Source organism: Stenella coeruleoalba, assembly GCF_951394435.1.
Source record: "Stenella coeruleoalba genome assembly, chromosome: 1".
Lineage (NCBI taxonomy): Eukaryota > Metazoa > Chordata > Mammalia > Artiodactyla > Delphinidae > Stenella > Stenella coeruleoalba.
In genome coordinates, this window is record NC_137169.1 from 149,234,182 (window position 1) to 149,256,845 (window position 22,664).

Genomic DNA, 22,664 nt, shown 5'->3' on the forward strand with positions numbered 1-22,664 from the left:
AGAAACAAGACCTGTATATATGCTGTTACTTAAATGTAAATGGATTAAATGCTCCCACCAAAAGACATAGACTGGCTGAATGGATACAGAAACAAGACCCGTATATATGCTGTCTACAAGAGACACACTTCAGACCTAGGGACACATACAGACTGAAACGGAGGGTATGGAAAAAGATATTCCATGCAAATGGAAATCAAAAGAAAGCTGGAGTAGCAGTTCTTATATCAGACAAAATAGACTTTAAAATAAAGACCTTTACAAGAGACAAAAAGGACACTACATAATGATCAAGGGATCAACCCAAGAACAAGATAAAACAATTGTAAATATTTATGCACCCAACATAGGAGCACCTCAATACATAAGGCGAATGCTAACAGCCATAAGAGGGGAAATCGACAGTAACACAGTAATAGTAGAGGACTTCAACACCCCACTTTCACCAATGGACAGATCATCAAACATGAAAATAAATAAGGAACCACAAGCTTTAAATGATACATTAAACAAGATGGACTTAATTGATATTTATAGGACATTCCAACCAAAAACAACAGAATACACTTTCTTCTCAAGAGCTCATGGAACATTCTCCAACTTACATCATATCTTGGGTCACAAATCAAGCCTTAGTAAATTTAAGAAAATTGAAATTGTATCAGGTAACTTTTCCGACCACAATGCTATGAGATTAGATATCAATTACAGGAAAAAAATATGTAAAAAGTACAAACACATGGAGGTTAAACAATACACTACTAAATAACCAAAGATCACTGAAGAAATAAAAAAAATACCTAGAAACAAATGACAATGAAAACACGACGACTCAAAAGCTACGGGATGCAGCAAAAGCAGTTCTAAGAGGGACATTTATAGCAATATAATCCTACCTCAAGAAACAAGAAACATCTCAAATAAACAACCTAACCTTACACCTAAAGCAATCACAGAAAGAAGAACAAAGAAACCCCAAAGTTAGTAGAAGGAAAGAAATCATAAAGATCAGATCAGAAATAAGTGAAAAAGAAATGAAGGAAACGACAGCAAAGATCAATAAAACTAAAAGCTGGTTCTTTGAGAAGATAAACAAAATTGATAAACCGTCACCCAGACTCATCATGAATAAAAGGGAGAAGACTCAAATCAATAGAATTAGAAATGTAAAAGGAGGAGTAACAACTGACACTGAAGAAATAGAAAGGATCATGAGAGATTAGTGTAAGCAACTATATGCAAATTCTTAGAAAAGCACAACCTTCCGAGACTGTGCCAGGAAAAAATAGAAAATATAAACAGACCAATCACAAGCACTGAAATTGAAACTGTGATTAAAAATCTTCCAACAAACAAAAGCCCAGGACCAGACGGCTTCACAGGCAAATTCTATCAAACATATAGAGAAGAGCTAACACCTATCCTTCTCAAACTCTTCCAAAATATAGCAGAGGGAGGAACACTCCCAAACTCATTCTACGAGGCCACCATCACCCTGATACCAAAACCAGAGAAGGATGTCACAAAGAAAGAAAACTACAGGCCAATATCACTGATGGACAAAGACGCAAAAATCCTCAACAAAATACAAGCCAACAGAATCCAACAGCATATTAAAAGGATCATACACCATGATCAATTGGGGTTTATCCCAGGAATGCAAGGATTCTTCAATATACGCAAATCAATCAATGTGATACACCATATTGACAAATTGAAGGAGAAAAACCATATGATCATCTCAGTAGATGAAGAGAAAGCTTTTGAAAAACTTCAACACCCATTTATGACAAAAACCTTCCAGAAAGTAGGCACAGAGGGAACTTATCTCAACATAATAAAGGCCATATATGACAAACGCTCAGCCAACTTCATTCTCAATGGTGAAAAACTGAAACCATTTCCTCTAAGATCAGGAAGAAGACAAGGTTGTCCACTCTCACCACTATTATTGAACAGAGCTTTGGAAGATTTAGCCACAGCAGAGAAGAAAAAGAAATAAAAGGAATCCAAATTGGAAAAGAGGAAGTAAAGCTGTCACTCTTTGCAGATGATATGATAGTATACATAGAGAATCCTAAAGATGCCACCAGAAAACTACTAGAGGTAATCAATGAATGTGGTAAAGTAGAAGGATACAAAATTAATGTATAGAAATCTCTTTCATTCCTATACACTAATGATAACACAATTGAAAGAGAAATTGAGGAAACACTCCCATTTACCATTGCAACAAAAAGAATAAAATACCTAGGAATAAACCTACCTAAGGAGATGAAAGGCCTGTATGCAGAAAGCTATAAGACACTGATGAAAGAAATTAAAGATGATACAAACAGATGGAGAGATATACCATGTTCTTGGATTGGAGGAATCAACATTGTGAAAATGATTATACTACCCAAAGCAATCTACAGATTCAATGCAATCCCTCTCAAACTACCAACAGCATTTTTCATAGACCTAGAACAAAAAATTTCAAAATTTGTATAGAAACACAAAAGACCTGAATAGCCAAAGCAATCTTGAGAAAGAAAAACGGAGCTGGAGTAATCAGGCTCCTGGGCTTCAGACTATCCTATAAAGCTATAGTAATCAAGATAGTATGGTACTGGCACAAAAACAGAAATATACATCAGTGGAACAGGATAGAAAGCCCAGAGATAAATCCACACACATATGGTCACCTTATCTTTGATAAAGGTGTCAAGAATATACAGTGGAGAAAAGACAGTCTCTTCAATAAGTGGTGCTGGGAAAACTGGACAGCTATATTTAAAAGAATGAAGTTAGAACACTCCCTAATACCATACTCAAAAATAAACTCAAAATGGATTAAAGACCTAAATGTAAGGCCAGACACTATCAAATTCTTAGAGGAAAACATAGGAAGAACACTCTATGACATAAATCACAGCAAGATCCTTTTTGACCCACCTCCTAGAAAAATGGAAATAAAAACAAAAATAAATAAAGAGCAGAAAGAGAAAAACAAATATTGTATATTAATGCATATATGTCGAATCCAGAAAAATGGTACAGGTACCGGTTTGAAAGGCAGAAATAGAGACACAGATGTAGAGAACACACATATGGACACCAAGGGGGGAAAGTGGGTGTGGAAGGGCGATGGTGGTGGGATGAATTGGGAGATTGGGATTGACATATATACACTAATATGTATAAAATAGATAACTAATACGAACCTGCTCTATAAAAAATAAATAAAATGCAAGAAAAATTCAAGGAAAATATAGCAAGGAAAAGAAAACATACACAAGATGAAAAGACAATCCTCCGAATGGGAGAAAATATTTGCAAATGAAGCAACTGAGAAAGGATTAATCTCCAAACTTTACAAGCAGCTCATGCAGCTCAATATCAAAAAAACAAACAACCCAATCCAAAAATGGGCAGAAGACCTAAATAGACATTGTTCCAAAGAAGATATACAGACTGCCAACAAACACATGAAAGGATGCTCAACATCACTAAACATTAGAGAAATGCAGACCAAACTACAGTGAGGTATTACCTCACACCAGTCAGAACAGCCATCATCAAAAAATCTACAAACAATAAATGCTGGAGAGGGTGCGGAGAAAAGGGAACCCTCTTGCACTGTTGGTGGCAATGTAAACTGGTACAGCCACTATGTAGAACAGTATGGAGGTTCCTTAAAAAACTAAAAATAGGGTTTCCCTGGTGGCGCAGTGGTTGAGAATCCGCCTGCCGATGCAGGGACACGGGTTTGTGCCCCGGTCCGGGAAGATCCCACATGCCGCGGAGCGGCTGGGCCCGTGAGCCATGGCCGCTGAGCCTGCGCGTCCGGAGCCTGTGCTCCGCAATGGGAGAGGCCACAACAGTGAGAGGCCCGCGTACTGCAAAAAAAAAAACAAACCTAAAAATAGAACTACCATACGACCCAGCAATCCCACTACTGGGCATATACCTAGAGAAAATCATAATTCAAAAAGAGACACATACCACAATGTTCACTGCAGCACTATTTACAATAGTTAGGACATGGAACCATCCTAAATGTCCATGGACAGACGAACGGATAAAGAAGATGTGGCCCATATATACAATGGAATATTACTCAGCGATAAAAGAAACGAAATTGAGTTATTTGTAGTGAGGTGGATGGACCTAGAGTCTGTCATACAGAGTGAAGTAAGTCAGAAAGAGAAAAACAAATACCATATGCTAACACATATATATGGAGTCTAAAAAAAAAAGTTTATGAAGAACCTAGGGGCAGGACAGGAATAAAGATGCAGATCTACATCTGAATCCTCAAGAATGGACTTGAGGACATGAGGAAGGGGAAGGGTAAGCTGGGACGAAGTGAGAGAGTGGCATGGACATATACACACTACCAAATGTAAAATAGATAGCTAGTGGGAAGCAGCCGCGTAGCACAGGGAGATCAGCTCGGTGCTTTGTGACCACCTAGGGGGGTGAGATAGGGAGGGTGGGAGGGAGACGCAAGAGGGAGGAGATATGGGGATATATGTATACGTATAGCTGATTCACTTTGTTATAAAGCAGAAACTAACACACCATTGTAAAGCATTATACTCCAATAAAGATGTCAAAAAAATAAATAAGTAAAATTAATTTTTTAAAAATCCTTAAAAGGAAAGACATAATATGTTACTTCTCTCTTATCCCGTTTTGTATCATGCAAGATCAGTCCACGGCAGTGTGCAAGGGAAATAGTTATTTTTAAAGCAAAATGTCATCTGTTTTGCAACCTAATTATATAGACAGGAGAGGCTCAGATATTTCATTCGCTCCACAGATTAAAGGGCAAAGACAGGGACCAATTTGGACTTTCAGTAGTCCATTTGATGTAATGGAATAAAATGCATAATGTGCATGTAGTAAAACAGAACACAGAGAACAAGAGGCACAGTTTAGACTGTGCTGAAGAATAATATTTTAAAATACCTATAATTATACCTGCATGAGTCACAATGAGAGTCACATTTTTAACAATGGAAAATCAACTTTGCTCTATATCCGCTGGAGTTTCAGTAGTCACAGAATTCTGAACTTCACACATGGTGCTAAATCTGAAATGGTACAAAGTGAGTGAGCACAGGCCACCTGCTGTGACCATGAATTTCCATGACTGCAGGTGGCTGGAGAGAAAGAAGTTCTAGAATCAATGAACAAAATAGGTGATAATTAATGGCAGGTAAGAAGCAGGTTCCTCATGGACTTTTCAGATTTCTGAGGTCACAGCTTCAAGGTTTAGAACATAACCCAGTCTGCCTTGAGACTATTTATATTTGAATATGTATATTTCAAGTCTAGACTTTGACCAAATGAAATTACCCACATGCCTTACTCTCCCACAGGAAACAATATACTAATTCACTCCTGAGTGACTCTCCCAGCTCATGTTCATGGTGCCAGGAAATGCTAAATTCTCCTAAAATCACTTAATTCCTACAACGATCCTGTAGTGCAAGCATTGGCACTATTTTACACAGATGAGGAAACTGAGGTTCACAGATGCTAAATAAATCACTTAAGATCTCATAGAAAACAGATGCTGAATCTAAGACAAAAATCCAGAGCTAACTATAAAGCATGTAGAAACTCTTTTAACTCACTTTCCTATAACTTAGTGGTTCCCAGACTTTGCTGCATATCAGAATCACCGTGGAATCTTTAGAAAATACGGATGCCTGGCTCCCACTCCCAGGCTTTCTAATGTAATTGGTCTGGAGTACGACACAGGCACTGGGGTTAGCTGAAAATCTCCCCAGGTGATTCTCTTGTGCAGCAAAGTTTGGGAACCATGGTCTTGCCACTTGGCCAGGTTAACCAAGGCCCTCCGTCAGCTGTGTCAGGCATGCTGCCTGATGCCCACAGCACGTTGTACGCTTGTGAGGTGTGCTGGCTGTTCCCAGTTTGTCTATGCACTTTTGCACCAAAAACATGAGCTGTACACTTATCAACAGGTCAGCTGGGTTTCCTCCTAAACCTAATTATGCCACTTGTACTTGATATTATAAATAAAAATACAATCAAATATTATGTAAACCAACAAAATATGATTATGTAAAGAGAGCTAATATTTCTAAAAACAACCTGAAATCAATGCTTTGGAAAGATGTGATTAAAATGAGTTAATTTTTGAAAAAAGATGCTGAATCAGGTGTGAATGAGAAATTACAGAGTAGAAAAAATTTTAAGAAGCTAGGGAAAGTCTATACCCAGTTAGCTGCACAAGTGTCTCTTAAGTTCTTCAACTGCTCAGAAGAAATTGAAAGCAAAAACCAGACTATTATTAATGAGTGTGGTTTATAAAAGTCAGAATCTAAAGCTGAAAACTCATCTCAAAGAGAAAGCCATGGCCCTGTATCAGAAGACCGATGAATAAACACACAATTGTATGTTTTAAGCTGAAAGTGTTTTAAGACATGAATGTATCCTTTTATACGATTTCCCTTTTTAACCTAACTTTCTCGTTAACTGATAACTCCTTCTGACCCTGTTGTATAACAGGGCTGTGAACTCACACCACCTGCTTACCCAAAAAGTAACTGAATGGTCGCTCTCTTTCTGAAACAGCTGCAACTACGTAATGGAGAGATTCACTCACTGTTTAACATACAGCACACATTTCATGTGGTGTGACATGTAAGGTCTGATGTGCAGACACACCTCTAGGCTGTGGAGGACAGGGGGCCAGATGACAGGGGACCCTGTCCTCAGGGAGCCTGTAGTCTGATGAGCCTTAGAAAGCCCAGAATGACTGAGATATAAGGTGAGTAAGGCTGTGGCTTAACATCCCCCAAACTGCTATGGGACTTAAAGGAGAAAGATATTCCACAGAGGGGAGAATCTGAAAGACTTATGGGGAGGCAGCTCAAGGGGGTAGTAGGGTACAGACAAGGTTTTTTATTGTTGATGTTATTGTGCCTTCCTTTCCCTTCCTTCCAAGATGAGACAGCCCTGACTTCCGTGGTAGGAGAGACTGAAAATAAAAGCACAAAAAGACGACTGATGGGGTCTCAGTTGGAAGTAAGGTACAGACAAGGTTTTTTATTGTTGACGTTATTGTTTCTTCCTTTCCCTTCCTTCCAAGATGAGACAGCCCTGACTTCAGTGGTAGGAGAGACTGAAAATAAAAGCACAAAAAGACGATTGATGGAGCCCCAATTGGTGGGGTCCCAGAAAAGGCAGAAGGGGAAAGGATAAGGAAGGCAAGGAGATGGGAGGAAGCAGACCTATGGGAAAGGAGTGGGGGAAAATGAGGTACAGGGACAAGGAGGTTTGATGCTAAGAGGACAGAAGCTGAGGTCATAGCCAGACTGACTTTCTTCTCCTTAAACAGGAAGCTGGTTATCTGCTGAAAGAGGTAGAGCAGGGGTCTCAGGCTTCAAGAGGAGGTTGGGAACTGCTGCTCTGATGCAGGTGGTGGGAAGGCCATGAGTGACCACTGTGGGAATTCCACACTGCACGGTTTGGAAAATTGTCTCCTGGCCAAATATTTTAAAAATTGTATTACAAAAATCTAAAAACATCAAACTGTCATTTCACTGTTGACCAAGGGGAACACGAGAGCCCTGAAGTAGCCCCGCCATGTGTGGCCATCCTCGCTGCACAGGGCTTTGCAATGCGGGACAGCAGAGGCCCAGTTCTGCATCATTTAGAAGCAATGCTCCTTCCTAGATCCCTTTTCCTACATCTACCACCCAAATAATGGATCTCTAGAGTCCTATGGACAGCACAGCCCTGGATAGGGCATCAGCTGATTCAAGCCATTCCAAGATATAGGAAAGAGGGGTTTGGTGGTCAAAAGAAAACCAAGATAAGACTTGTAAACAGATGAGTGCAGGCAGAGATGAATGTCCACGTCCTCACATGGTGGTTCATGTGCACACACACAGATGGATGCCTGGGTGCTGGTACACAGGTGCACACACAGCCAGCCCAGTCCGCACTTGGCCTCTACACTTCCCCTGGAGGCAATAACGTGAATGAACAAATCAGAGACCTAGTGTCATTCTCAGTCCTGGGCAATAGTTGCTTGCAAGCTTAGATGACTCATCAAAGTGAGGCTTTTAAAAACCATCTTAATCAATAGGACTTAGAAAATTCTGTATTGTGAACGTATTCCACTGAAGTATCACTCGTAGCATCTGGCTTTGGACTCCTAATTCACTCATCTTTATGAGGAGCACCTCCTGACTGTCATGGTTTTAGGGTCCCTTCCCCATTGCTGCAGTTCCCAAGGGGAATCTCAAGCCTTTACAGACATAGCTTTGCAAAGCAGGGGAAGGCTCCACGACAGGTGAAGAATCAGCCCCACTAACGCTCCAAAGATTTTAAAGCAGGGAATATTTTAAGCTTAACCCAGTGCTATCTGCAAAGCAGTGATACGTCCACACAGAATTTTCTTTTCTACCTTGCCTGGACATGTTGTAAACATTTTTGTCTGTCCACTTATATGTGCATATGTGTATGTACGTGTGTGTTTATAAAATGCATATATGTGTATAAGCTCCAGGTGCCCACATACACATGGTGTGTTTAGTTCTTGCAGCAGAGATCACTGAATCCAGCATCTTCACTGGCCTCTGATGGCCAGTTACCAGCAGCTCGCTCTGCTCTGTTTCCCTGCAGGGGGACTAATTAATAAACTTTTCCTTAATGGAGTTCTGGCTGCCAGGTCCGCAGGGATTATTGCTTATATATAAGTAAACAAAATTTCCGTTTTAAACAACACTCCAGATCTCCTCATTATATTTTAAACAGATATAAAGGCACTGAGTCAAGCAAGCCGTGGGCTAGGAGGCTGTGTGCATTCTGGCCTGGATTCCCTTCCTCACTGGAAGCCAGGTACTGTAGCAGGCAGGTGATGCCCCCAGGTCCTTCGGGGCTAACACCCACATCAGCCTGGATGCCTGCCTTTTTTCTTTGTTCTCATCTACAGATACGTTAGAAAGTACCTCACTAGGTTTTGGAGGCCATTAATAGCATCTGCCTTGTCTTTTAACCTGAACTTATTATTTAAAAGCCATTCACTTTCACAATTTATAAATAGGAAGAAAATGAATTTGATGTTAAATATCTAATAAGTGCCCAAGATTTGTTAGGTGAGGACTTGGGTAGATTGTTGGGTTTAGGGAATGTCCCAGTCTACACTTTTGTGGAAGCTATACGTTAAGTTCTTATAGTTGAAATAATTTAATTGTTTCTTTGTTTTCAAGATTCCTCTCTAGTTTCAGATTCCAAATTGAAAGCAGAACCATGAAAGAAAGTGAAAACCTGAAAGCAAGTTGTTTTAACTTGGTTAGAAACCTAGAGGGAGGGATTATCCTTCCCTCCTGAGCTTTTCTGCTCAGAGCCATTTGGAAGCCATTTGGCTCCAGGATCAGATCTTTTGCAAGTCACCCTTTGCTGAGAGTACAAGAATTCACTGCAGGCTTTGATTATGATTATGATTGGTAGCTTAAAAGAATAAAATAAACATTTTTCAGATTCCCACATTCATGCTGCTAAGACATAACTCAGAAAAATCAGTGAGGGCAGGATTTAAAGCCAGCTCCCAGATCATTAGGAGAACTGTGGATCAAATTCTGTACGGGGCTTCCCTGGTGGCGCAGTGGTTGAGAGTCCGCCTGCCGATGCAGGGGACACGGGATCGTGCCCCGGTCTGGGAAGATCCCACATGCCACGGAGCGGCTGGGCCCGTGAGCCATGACCACTGAGCCTGCGCATCCGGAGCCCGTGCTCCGCAATGGGAGAGGCTACAGCAGTGAGAGGCTCGCGTACCGCAAAAAAAAAAAAAAAAAAAAAAAAAAAAAAAAAATTCTGTTACAGATTTTAAAGGTCTGGATCATTTCATCCCTATCCTAATCCCTTGCTTCCTTCTTTAAGCAATTTATTCTAAACGGGAGTGCTGTACATGACACGAGCCCTTCATTGAGAATCAACCTCCCCTGAAAGACTCGCATTCAATATATTTTGCTCATCCCCAGTCAGACCTCGATCACCATCACTGGTTGTCAAGAGCGATCTGATCTGCAGATGGTACATCTCCATGGGTGCAAGTGATGGCCAGTACCTCTTGATTCCTGGGCAGCAGTCAGTGCAGGTAGCCAAGGAGGCGGGTCTGAGACTGCATTAGGGGAACTCTGGCCCCAGCGAGGATATCTGGTGAGATTTTAGTCCTGGGAGTAGGGGTAGGGGTGCATCTCTGGGCCCAGTCAAAACTAAAGGAGCAGGCGGCAAGCAATGTAAGTGAATGACTGGTCCATGTAGCAACATGGATGCGTCTCAAATGCGTTATGTTCAATGAAAGAAGCCAGACACTGAAGGGCCACACATAGACCACATGATTCCATTTACAGGTTGTTCTGGACGAAGGCAAGGTTATAAGGACAAAAATCTGATCAGCGGTTGCCAGGGGCTAGGAAGGTGACTGACTAGTAAGGCAAGAAGGACTTTTCTGTAGCCATGGCTTTGTTCTATATCTTGATAGTGGTGGTGGGTACACAACTGAACAGATTTGCCAAAATTCATTTAACAACACATAAAAAGGTTAAGTTTGACTGAATTTAAATTATACCTCATAAACCTGAACTAAATAACAACTAAGGAGTAGGAACAATAACAGAAGACTGGGCCAACAAAGGCATCGAGATGGGGGGAGGAGGGAGCTTCCACTTCCCCCATGCGGAAAGGGGGAACAGAAGCCCCCAAGAGCTATCTCCAGGAAAACCGGTTTCCACGTCTTTGGGCAACAAGGACCCCAAACTGGGCAGCCCATCCAAAGGTCCCAGTCGCATGTCTTAATTCCAGGCTCCATCTGGAATTAGGTTAGTTCATTGCCTCCCATTAGGCAATTAGCTGCACAACTTCTAGGCACCAGGCTTAGTCTTCTAACTCAGGGTTTTTGTTTGTTTTTCGGGCATTCAGCGCCCTTGAGGCAATCATTTGGAGAGCACTGGGGGCCAGTTGCCTACGTTTTGAAAGCCCTGTAGAAGTGGACAGAGAGAGACTCTGGAAGCTGCTGCCCAGCCAGCCCAGCCCTGTGGCCCACACTTGCTTTAGAAAAGCCCAGTGAGATCCACCGACTACTTTGCCCACTGCCCAGGATCCCACCTGAGAGTACAGCTAAGTGCTGTACTCAACTCCTGAGCATAGAGTATATACTACTTGGCAGACAAAGGATGGAGCATTACACCGAGGTCGGTGCCAGCTTTGAAAACAGCCAAGAGCGGACCGTATAAACATTGATTCGGGTTCCCGGAGGCGCAGCTGCTCACAGAGCATGCCCTGGGCATAGGTGTTTACAGAGAAATGTCACAGTTGGGCATTACCTGAGGCAGGGAGGCAGCCAGAATCTGGTTCGCTATTCAGAAGTCTGATTTATAGACTATTTAAAAGACATGGTTTTGTTTCTTTCTGGTCCATATAGTGGCTTCAAGCTACTGATTAGTAACATTGCCAGGGTGCTTTGGTAGATACATGTTGGTCTTTCATGATGAGCACCTTTAAGGTTTTTGAACAAAAACATACTATGAAGCAGCCATTTTTCTTTTTAAAATTTGTTCTCTCACGTTCCCATGGCAATTACATCTGTAGATCATCTTTACCGAGTGAGCCCTTTCCCCTGGGTTGTTCGAAAGCAAACATCAGCCCAGACTACACAATGGTCTTGAATGACAGACACATCGGTGCACCCCACACTGGTCAGATCGTACTACATTTTAAAAGGTCACAGCTGGGCTTCCCTAGTGGTGCGGTGGTTGGGAGTCCGCCTGCCGAGACAGGGGACACGGGTTCGTGCCCCGATCCGGGAAGATCCCACATGCCGCGGAGCGGCTGGGCCCGTGAGCCGTGGCCGCTGAGCCTGCGCGTCCGGAGCCTGTGCTCTGCAGCGGGAGAGGCCGCAACAGCGAGAGGCCCGCGTACCGCAAAATACAAAACAAAACAAAAAAAGCCCAAAACAACAAACAAACAAACAAGAAAAAGGTCACAGCTGCTCTCGAGGAGAGGCTTCTCTCCAGGGAGGGCCAAGGAGGCTCGAGGGCAGAGGCCGACTTACTTCCCCCCTTGCCGCTCTTCTCCATGCGGTACTGGTAGATGTGCAGCGTGAAGAGCATGTGGGAGTTGCGCAGGTCGTCCTCGTTGCAGTCCTGCTGGCTGCCCCGCCGGGAGGTTATGGCAGCATCCAGGAAGAAGGCGGCCTTCTCCGCAGTGGGCGCCCGCAGCTCACTCTGGTTCTGCAGCTGGAAGACACAAGGGAAGGACTGAAGCTGCAGGCGGGCGGTTTGCCTGCCACTTGGGCCTGGCCGTCCGTTCCGCATTCTTGAAGGCTGGACGTCCTTCTGGAACCAGGGCCTCTATCCATGTGCAATTCTCAGCTTAATTTATTCATATCTGAAAAGTAACACTGAGCAGGCTTATTGGATGAAACATATTTTCACCCATTTTACAACTGAAGTAGAATCTGTAAGTATCAGGTGTGAAAAGCAAATGGTTGTATCTGGGTGATCCACGGGGGCAGGTGTCCCACCCTGACCTCTGCAGAGGCCAGCAAACCAACATCCTGGGCAATCCATGTACCTAAGAAAACATGAAGGATGTGACCACATCTTGATTTCAAAGATTAGAGTGTTTAGAAGCAGGTGGGTTGCAAAGTGTGATTTTAGTTCACATAGTACTGGTATCACAAAGAAGTGAAAAAACTTAATTAGCTTTAACTCAATTCTCAATTTTCCCAGCTATTTAATTAGAGCCAATTTTAGGCCACATTTACTAGCATAGTTATAAATAAGAAGTAAGTGTAAAAGACATAAGAAGTAAGTGTAAAAGACATATGAAAACACCCAAGATACTTGAACGTCTCATCTATATCATTTAAGGGCTATCTATTTTATCTTTAGTTGCTAAATTCATGGCGTACTCATTAATTCATTAAAGAAGCACTGTGGGCAACGTGTCTAAATCCTATGAGATGCCTTGGTAATTATAGTAAACCTTACTCAGGGCCATATTATCAGCATTTGACCAGCACTCCTCTACTGGGGGTGGGAGGGAAGAAAAGTAAACTAATATTTCTGATCTATTCAAAGGAATGATTTGCAGTATGTGCCTTAGGGTCAAATGTTGCCAGTCTTCTATTCTGACTCTAACTGTATCTATAATTCTGAATCATGAGAGTCGATATCTGGAACCTGAGACCATCAAAATCCTCAACCTTCAGAGAGGTTCTGTGGCGCTCGTTGTTTTATACTTACTATCGCAGAAAAGATAACCCAAAGAATGTTTAAGCTTCTTCAACAAGAAGGTAAAGAGGATGTTGGTCTCTTCCTCTTTTTCTTAATCTTCAGTTAACCAGAGCTTTCACCTCTGTGGAACTTCATTAATGGAGTTATAAAAGTGAATGGCGGTTACAGCATATTTGAATGTCTAAGTAATGCTTGGAGTGGGAGCAGTGGGTAGGGTGACACTGATTCCATCACAGGTGCTGAGAAATGCGCATTTGAGGGCTCTATCCCAGGCCTATTGAATCAGAAATTCTAGAGGTGGAGCCCAGCAGTCTGTGTTTTAACAGGTCTTCCAGGTGACTCTGATGAAGACTGAAGTTTGAGAGCCACTGGATGAATGTCTGTATGACCACTTAGTTTGCATTCTAATTAGGTTTCATATCCAAACGGTATCTGATGCATCTGTTAAAACTATGAAGAGCCAATTTTAGTCAGACATGGTAAGGACCTTTGGGAGTTGCTGAGAACTGACCGGGCAATCACAATCGACAGTCAGGAGAAACATCTAAGAGGGCTTCCTGGAAGAAGAGCCAACTAGCTGATACCCAACAAATAAGGAGTTAGCCAGATGAAGAGCGAGAGGAGAGGAGTCAGCAGCCTTCTGTGCACGGGGAACAGGATGTTCAAAGGCCCAGAGTGAAAAGAGGGAGGATGGTTGGTGCCTTCGAGCCTTGCTACTGAAAGTGTGGTCGGTCATTGGGAAGCTCGTCAGAAATGTGTCATCAGAGGCCCAATCCCAGACCTACGGAAGCAGAATCTGCATTTTAACAAGATCACCAGTGCTTCTTATGCACACTGAAGTTTGAGGGGCACTGCTTCCTTAGGGGACCTAAATGTAATTTAAGAGGAGTGGCAGGAGGGAGGGGAGTGGTAGCAGGTGATGCTGGAAGGTTGTGTAGGGCCTCTTGCGAACCACGAGGATTCATAATGGAAGTGGAAGGATCTGAGGTGCTCTAAGCAGGGGAGGAACATGGCCAGGTATGAGTAGATGGGTGTAACAGAGTGGGTATCCTCACCCGAGAAAACAGTCGCATCTGGGGTGAGGCAGGTACTTATCAAAATGAACACCTATTTAAAAAGGTGGCATCTGATAAAACTAGAAAATAGAGCCTGTAGCTAACGACTGGAAAACCTGATTATTCTGGATATGAACCAGGGTCCTCCCAGGTCATTCCCACCTCTACTGTCAAACAGCGAGGGAGAAACACTCCCAACAGGCATGACATCCTGAAAAGGCGAACTGGAACTTCTCTTGGCTTCCATGGTTCCAGCAATTATATCATGGTTCCAATTAGAAAGTGGTTATTAGTTTTTCCTACAGCACTACTAGTCCAGCTGTAAACCAGTGCCAGAAACACAGTTTATAGAGCCATAAACAGCCCCAGTGATGGCTGGAGCTGTTTGTGCAAAGCAGTAAACATTTCCGCTTGTCGCTAAACAAAAGAAAGATGGTATTTTCTTTTTTGTTTTGAAAGGGGCGTAAAGAAAGTGAATTCAATTTCCCCCCAGTGCTACAACAACTGTGGTTCCTGTTCATTGTCAATTAGATTCAAGGTACAAATATTTAGGTTGGGCGAGCAGCTGCCCTGCAGCTGCAGGCCATAAAGTTCCAGTCCACTTTAAAGTAAACACTTGCAAGCCTCCCCCGGTTGCATGTTGAGTGAGTCACGAGGTGAACTGCCCCAGCCGCCAAGGTAGGGATGAGCCACCTTGGAGCCAGCCAAGCCCCAGAGGCAATCACCTGCGTGCCACAGATGGGGTCCTCGCACAGGTACACGCCCGGAGACTGGCCGTCCTGCAGGCTGCCCGTGGCCACCTCCGACAGCAGGTCCCGAAGGTTCTCTTCTTTGCCCCACACCTCCACGGCTGAGATCCGCACTGAGAAACGGGCTCCGGTCTTTTCTTTCCGTTCATTTATCAGCTTGAAGAGCCAAGAGATGGCACAGGGGATGATGCCAAGGTTCTGCATGGAATCGTCTTTTCCAATCATGGTGTAGGATTTTCCTGGGAGAGCGAGGAAGGAAAGAAAAGCAGCTTGAGTGTCCAGGCATCATTCTATAGTCTCAAGATAGATGCCAAGGATGCAGAAGAAAGGCATGGGGAGTGGGGAATGGGAAGAGAGGAAAGGAAAAGGTGAGAGAAATATTAAACATTTGACATTTCCAAGTACTACTGATGGAATAGCTATAATAAAGAATGTGAGAACCCCGACTAATGACAAGATTAAACCACAGTTGACCTTGAGGAGAGGATCTCAAACATTACAAGCTATCCAGTTTCCGTACTGTTTTTCTCATGGTGGGAAGGCAGAAGTCTTTCATCCCTGATATGGTTCTTTTTATCACCACCCCACAGATTCACTCCACATACTTACACTTTATATCCTTTTGCAAGTTAAATGCTGCGTATATTTTGCATGGGCAAATTCCATTCAAATCTGGACCACTGCTTTGATCAGAGATCAGGAAGACCAAAGCGGCAGTGAGATGAAATGGGCTTTCCGACCTGGCCTAGAACCGGCTCCATCATTGCAAAGCTGCTGTTGGAAGCCCTGCCCAGGGACACTTTTTGGAACTCGCCATATTACTAACTTATCAAGCATGTAAAGGGAGACCTGGTGAGCAGATGGCCACAGGTCATGATTAAGAAGGCACTTCAAGGGGATTCAGTCATCAAACCCTCAAAGAGGTGTGTGGCGGCCGCCTTTCCCAGGTGCTTCGGCACAGGTGGATTCCCGACAGCTGGGTGGTGGGAAGCAAGGATGCTGGCAGACTGATCTCCCCAGACCGGTGCTAATGTGGTCTGGCCTTTGCTTGGTGGCTGCCCCTCTGGCATTATGTTGAACCCAAGTACTCTGGGGAAGGGGAGTCATCTCTGCTCCCCAGCAACCCCTGCTCAGGAAATGTAATTTTCCCGCTGGCTTTCTGGGCGTGACCCTGACCTGGACCGAGTGGGAACAGCCCCACTCCTCCTTTTGTGCATTTCTTGGACTCTAAGGCTTTCCTAGATGACTGGGAATCCACTTAGGATGAGCATCTATATTTAAGAAGCAGAAATGGTTATTCATGATTATTCAATTCAGCACCTGCGGGAAACCACCTTTCCCTTCATCCGAGGACTCCGGGTACAATACAGAACAATGGATAAAGTGATAGGGAAATCCAGCAAGCAGCATGAAAAAGTAAAGCTCTCACTGACCCAGCTTGGCGTGGCCGAAACAGAACACACAGCCATCTGCCCCGTTGACCACAGACTGGATCACCTCTGCCACGGTTCCAGCACACACTTCCGCCTGGCAGACACAAGAGGAGACACAAACTGTGAGTCGACCATTAACAATGGAAACTTGCACCTGCTCTCCTGGGACTCAGGGTCCCAGAGCCATGGCATTTCCAGATGGGTCCGCTCTAACGCAGTTCTGGAGGTGCGCAGATCCCTTCGTACTTCCCACTCACTCGCAAGCCTGAGCATTACACACATTAAAAGCAAACCACCCTTCTGCTAATTTGTGGTACATTTCAGCTGCTGTCTCTGCAGGCCAGGCACAAACAGGCTGGAACGGGAACGCAGAGTGCTTTCACGGACCTCACGCCATTCTGGCCTCCTCCCCGGGCAAGTATTTAAATATTCCATTCACCCTCTGCTAACGATATCCTTCCTTTACACACACACACCTCCACAACCACCACACACACACACTCAGAGCTTATGAAATGGCTAGGCTTGTTAGAGGGTAAAGGGTGATGTGTCATTTCAGGAAAGTGACCTTGGGATACATTATGGTTCTAATCTAAGCAGGAGGTTTGTGATGCACGTCTGCTTTGTCTTCCTGATAACTCTCTCCTCTTTCTCCATCTACATCCTTCTCTTTTCAAAACCAGACTTTTGGGCTTCCCTGGTGGCGCAGTGGTTGAGAGTCTGCCTGGCGATGCAGGGAACGCGGGTTCGTTTCCCGGTCCGGGAAGATCCCGCATGCCGCGGAGCGGCTGGGCCCGTGAGCCATGGCCGCTGAGCCTGCGCGTCCGGAGCCTGTGCTCCGCAACGGGAGAGGCCACAACAGTGACAGGCCCGCGTACCGCAAAAACAAACACCAAAAAACAAAACAAAAAACCCAGCCTTTTCTTTCTTTCTCTCTAGATACATTCAATGTATACACTATTAATCACCATTGGTCAGTATGTTACAATGGGTGGTCTCCAGCCTGTTATGTGTCTCATCTCCAATGTGATTATTACATCCTTAGACAGAGGCCAGTCTCTTGGTAACGTTTTGTATTTCCCCATTAACACCCAATACAGCACTCTGCAAATGATAAGAAAATAAATTTTGTGAACCAACTTGGAGGTCTGGGAAATCTCTCTGGTTAGTCTCTGAGGCTTTCACAGCAGCAGGAGGACAGAATCACTCGCCGTGTGCTGCACCTTCCTTTCTCCCTCAGCACCAGAGTCAGATCTGGAAGCATTCAGAGGACGTGCAAACCCGGGGCTCAGTGGGCATCGGAGCAACGTGCCTCCCAGTGGGAATCTGAGGACGGCAGCCTCGGCACTGAATGTGGTTATTCAGCTCCAGGTTGCAACAACACAATGAAGCTAAGTGTTCGAAAATCAATGTTCTCTCCCGAACCGAAACTGAAAAACCACACTCCTAACAACTGTCAGTTGTTCTGGTGATGGCCTCAGCAGCTCTGCTGGGGGCTCCTCCTGAACGAAGTGGGTGGCAGGATGAGGCTGCGGTGGGGACCACAGGATCTGTCTCACCCCCAGGGCCTAGGCAATGAGAGTCCGGAGCTAAACCCTGAGACTGAGGTGGAATCTTGATGGAATTTGCTGAAGGTGCCTCTGCAGAGCCAGGAGAAGTTACCACCAAATGAACTCTGCCTTCCTCAGACATAAAGTGAGATGGGGGTTAGGAGGCTGAGAGCCCACCTTGAGCCATACATAAAACAAAGTGTATTAGATTCAAGGTCAGCAAAGAGAAAGATGGTTGTGTGTGGACCACATCCACGCACATTACTGAATCACCCGTCCAAAGGCCTGAGGACAGAGAGAAACGGGAGCAGCCTCACGGGCACAGGGTGGGCAGGCCTCCCCTTGCAGAATTCTTGCCCAGTGTCCACTGAGAAGAGAGCGGTCAGCAACATGTCCATCTGGTGTTTGTTAGCTGACAATGGCCCCTGGAGGCCCTTTGCTGTCTTTCCCCTTGAGCCTAGAGAAGCAGGAGCCTTCCCAAGTGGACGCCACAGGCAGGGCTGGGCGTGCAGGAAGCCTGTTACCCACCGGCAGGACTCAGTCCTGCTGCCCACCCTTCCTGGTGACGATGGAATGTTTGTGTTCCCCATACCCCCCACCAAGTTCATATGTTAAAACTGAATGTCCAATGTGATGGTATTTGAAGGTGGGGCCTTCGGGAGGTGATTAATCATGAGGGTGGAGCCCTTGTGGAGGGGATTAGTGCCCTTATAAAAGAGGCCCCAGAGTCCTCCCTGGACCTTCCACAATGGACGTAGTGAGAAGACATCTGTCTATGAATCAAGAAGGGGCCCTCACCAGATCCTGAATCTGCCAGCTCCTTGATCTTGGACTTCCAACCTCCAGGACTGTAAGAAATAAATTTCTGCTGCTTATAAGCTACCCAGTCTGTGCTGTTCTGTTAAGGAAGTGAAAATGGACTAAGACACCTCCCCAAAGCCAGAACCAGCAGAGGTATGCCCCAGCAATGGGCAGCTGGTGACCGCCGAGGCCACTCGAGGGTACTGAGTGTGGCTTATAAGGAGGATGTCCTTAAAGACCGGGTAAAAGCAAAGTTCATGACTGCCTTGGGTCACGGTGGTTGCTGCTGCCTCACAGGCCAACAACAGGGGCCTGAGAGCAGAGGCCCATTCTATACGCTTTCCTGCTTTCCTGCTTCAGAGGCTCAGAGGGTGCTCCTTCACAGGTGCTGAGGCTGAACACGCTGGCAGCATGATGTTACTATTAACAATGACAACAGCATGGTAAAAACAGTAGCATTTGTTGAGCGCTCACTGTGTTCTGCCTCTGCTCTAAGCACCTCATGCGCATCCACACAGTGAATCACAGCAGCCCAATGAGGCCCGTTTTGAACTTGTCTTCATTTTATGGATGAAGACGCTGAGGCCCAGAGAGGTAGAGTGACTTGCCCAAGGACACACTGCTAGTAACTAGTGGATAAAATGGCGAGAGGGCAAAGATACAACACCATCCTGAGCAGGACGCAGATTGGTTAACAGGAAGACTCCAGGACAGATGTCCACTCAAGAAAGAGTCTGTGAATGAGAGACTGAATTTTTGAATCTCAGTTTCCTTGTCTGTAATGTGAAAACAGCACTACCTCCCTTTTCAATACCACAGAATTCCAGGAAGAGTAGAATGGGTTAATGTATATGAAACTCCTTGAAAACTACAAATTTATATAGAAATGTAATTTATTATATTGGAAATGTAACAAAAGCAAGCATTCTGAAGCGATAGCAACTGCAAGAGTGAGCACATGAGCTCTGGAACCAAGTGTAAAATGTAAGCAAAGACTAGCAATAAAAATGGCTCCCTTTTCCGGAATAAATCTAAAACTCATTAATAGTCCACACTTAATTTAGGGTTTGCTTTGGAATTCTTACGACTTAGGGAGATTCGCTTTTGAAAAGTTTTAACTGTGTTAATTAAATTACTTGTAGGCCATTTATTAGACCCAATGTCAGGGTTAGACTAGTGAGCCCACTGGGTGGTACAACACACAAAAAAATGTAACGAGGAGAAAAACTACAGAACTTATTCATAGAGTACTTTGTCTTCTCATGGTAAAACTCTTTGGGAAAACCACACGCTTAGCTTGCTAATGAATGAAGCCTATAATACGTGCTAAGTGCCTATGGTGTCTGTGTGAACATTGCTACTTCCTATACTCAGATACCACATGGAGGAAATTAGCAAGAGCTGCAAATGGTACCCATCAGCACCTTGTCTTCAGGTTCTGCTCTAGGCTATTGGTTACCCGAGTGCACACTGTTTTGTTTAAATCTTGGGAAGTGCTGGAAATTTATCAGGAAGATGCAGGTGTCTGATGCCAAAATGCAGGCAAAGTAGGCCCCTGTACACCTATAACCTGGGTTATAGATGTCTACTAGACGATCCAGTTGCACCAATTCATTGCAGATGAATTGCACCAGATGGTGTAAGTGAATCTTCTAGTACACATCTGTTCTACTGGGATTGGTTCCAGGAGCCTTGGTTAAGGAATCTTGGCACCCTGGTCCCCCAAGAAGCCTCCAAATTATACTCATAACAGACTAACAAAAATGGCCACAATTCTCCACCCCTCCCTGTGTATGTGCCCCTTGCAATGTGACTTCGCAGCTCCTCCAATCGAGAGACAGAGCCTCTCCCCCACTCCTCGAATTTGGACCAGTCGCATTCAGCAGAAGTGATGATGTGTCAATTCCGAGCCTAGACCTCAAGAGGCCTGCAAGCTTGGATCCTCTCGTTGCCTTGAGAGCAAGCCCAAGACAGCCTGCTGGTTGATAAGAGACAACATGGAACACAGACCAGGTGAGCTGGCCAAGCCATTCTGGACCAGCCTAAAACTAGCCAACCCTCCAACATGTGATAGCATCCAGCCAAGATCAGTAGAGCTGCCGACCCAACCCAGAGCTGATCACTGACACACAGGTGAGCTGAGCTAGGAGCAGAGGAATGCTCAGCTGACCTCCAGACTCATGAGCAATAATAAATGCTTATGGTTTTAATCCAGTAGGCTTAGGGTGGTTTCCAATGCAGCAATAGCTAACCAACACACCAGCTCTCCCCAGCCTCTCTTCTTCCTCTCCGCTCCCCTGACGCAGGCCACAAGACTGCACGTCAGCCTCAGTTTCCCTGCCTAGCCTTCCAGGTCCTCAGTAGGACTTGCCCTCTCTGGAGCCCTAGAACCCTGCCTAATTCTTTTCTTTTTCTAAATTTTTTTTTTGATGTGGACCATTTTTAAAGTCTTTATTAAATTTGTTACAATATTGCTTCTGTTTTATGTTTTGGTTTTTTGGCCAAGAGGTATGTGGGATCTTAGCTCCCTGACCAGGGATCGAATTGGAAGGCGAAGTCTTCACCACTGGATCGCCAGGGAAGTCCCAAACCCTGCTAATTCTAACCCAGCTCCTTGAAACATCTTTTCCCTTCTTACATGCTCACACCCAGAAGCCCAGGCAGGAGTGGGGTCTTAATGGACCAGTTGCCAGCATCTCGATGCAGCTGTACCCGACACTTCCAATTCTGCCTGCTCTCTTCCTGCTTCTGTTTGCCATTCACTGATTGGCTCTCTCTTCCTTCTCTCCAAGAGTATGTTTTGTTGAAATCCTGGCACAACAATCCTGCCCAAGGTGTGACACCAGCGATTCAAAAGGACTGAACTATTCAATGGAACTCAAATTGGCTTCCGAAAGCTGTTGTGTAGACAGTGGAAGTGACCCATCAGGGTGCTCTGGAACATACCCTCCCAGCTCATGGGTCCTAGTGAATAGTTAAAGCTTCTTGAAACTAATCAATATTGCCTGAGCCTGAGAAGGGGTTGTACCCACCTGAGAAGCATCTTGTGGAAAAACTGCATCAAAGGCAAACATCTTAGGAGGAACTTGATTCCCTCTCTTTTGGAAGGCATTTAGACCTCCACATGTCAGGGGGTCATACAAGGTGATCTGCTTCTTTCGTGGGTCCACCTTTAAGAAAGAGCTGGATTCCGAGGTATCGCGAGCCAACGTGGAACAAACGCGAAGCATGACTTTCACCTGTTAAGAAACAAAAGCAGGAAATGACAGGGATTAAGACAGTTGGATACTTTATGATGGAGCACCTTTACGTACTCCGGAGACACAAGTATACGTGGCAGCATGGAATCTTCTCGTGACAAATTATGATAAAATGCACAATGAATTAGCAACATAACCCTCAGCGGGTCATGGGAAAACTCAATTGATTTATAATTACCAGGTAGAATATTTTGATACGTCTGTTACTTTATTACAGAACTGGCACATCATGTTCTTTGTCTTCCTGTTAATATAAATAGAAAATTAACTGTACCCAGGTGGCCCAATTACTTAGATGAAAAGGTAATCTGGACTGCCAAGCTTTGGGGGGGGCTGGTGTAGTTCCCTTGAAGCTCACAGATCAATAAACCCTGTACATAAAAGTTAGCTCCGTAATTTACTCCTTGAGTCTTGCCCGTCAGGACTCTTAGAGACAAAAACCCACAGTTATTAGTGTCATCATTAGAAGCCTGTGAAACGGCCTGTTTTTAATGGCCAGCATTTGAAATGTGTGCCAAGGGGCAACAGTGATAAAAGACTTGTTTGAAACA

The 22,664-nt window shown here is 44.5% G+C and overlaps 1 protein-coding gene across 1 annotated transcript in view; it reads right to left on the reverse strand.

Moving 5' to 3' along the window:
• KIF26B (kinesin family member 26B) overlaps positions 1–22,664 on the reverse strand; it is a 498,005-nt gene that overhangs the window by 79,534 nt on the left and 395,807 nt on the right. Inside the window, exons 6-9 of the mRNA XM_079904855.1 lie at positions 21,886–22,092; positions 16,503–16,596; positions 15,046–15,308; positions 12,080–12,263 (exon numbers count right to left, since the gene is read on the reverse strand). Of these exons, the coding sequence (XP_079760981.1) occupies positions 12,080–12,263; positions 15,046–15,308; positions 16,503–16,596; positions 21,886–22,092 (748 nt within the window). The remainder of the gene's footprint in view (positions 1–12,079; positions 12,264–15,045; positions 15,309–16,502; positions 16,597–21,885; positions 22,093–22,664) is intronic.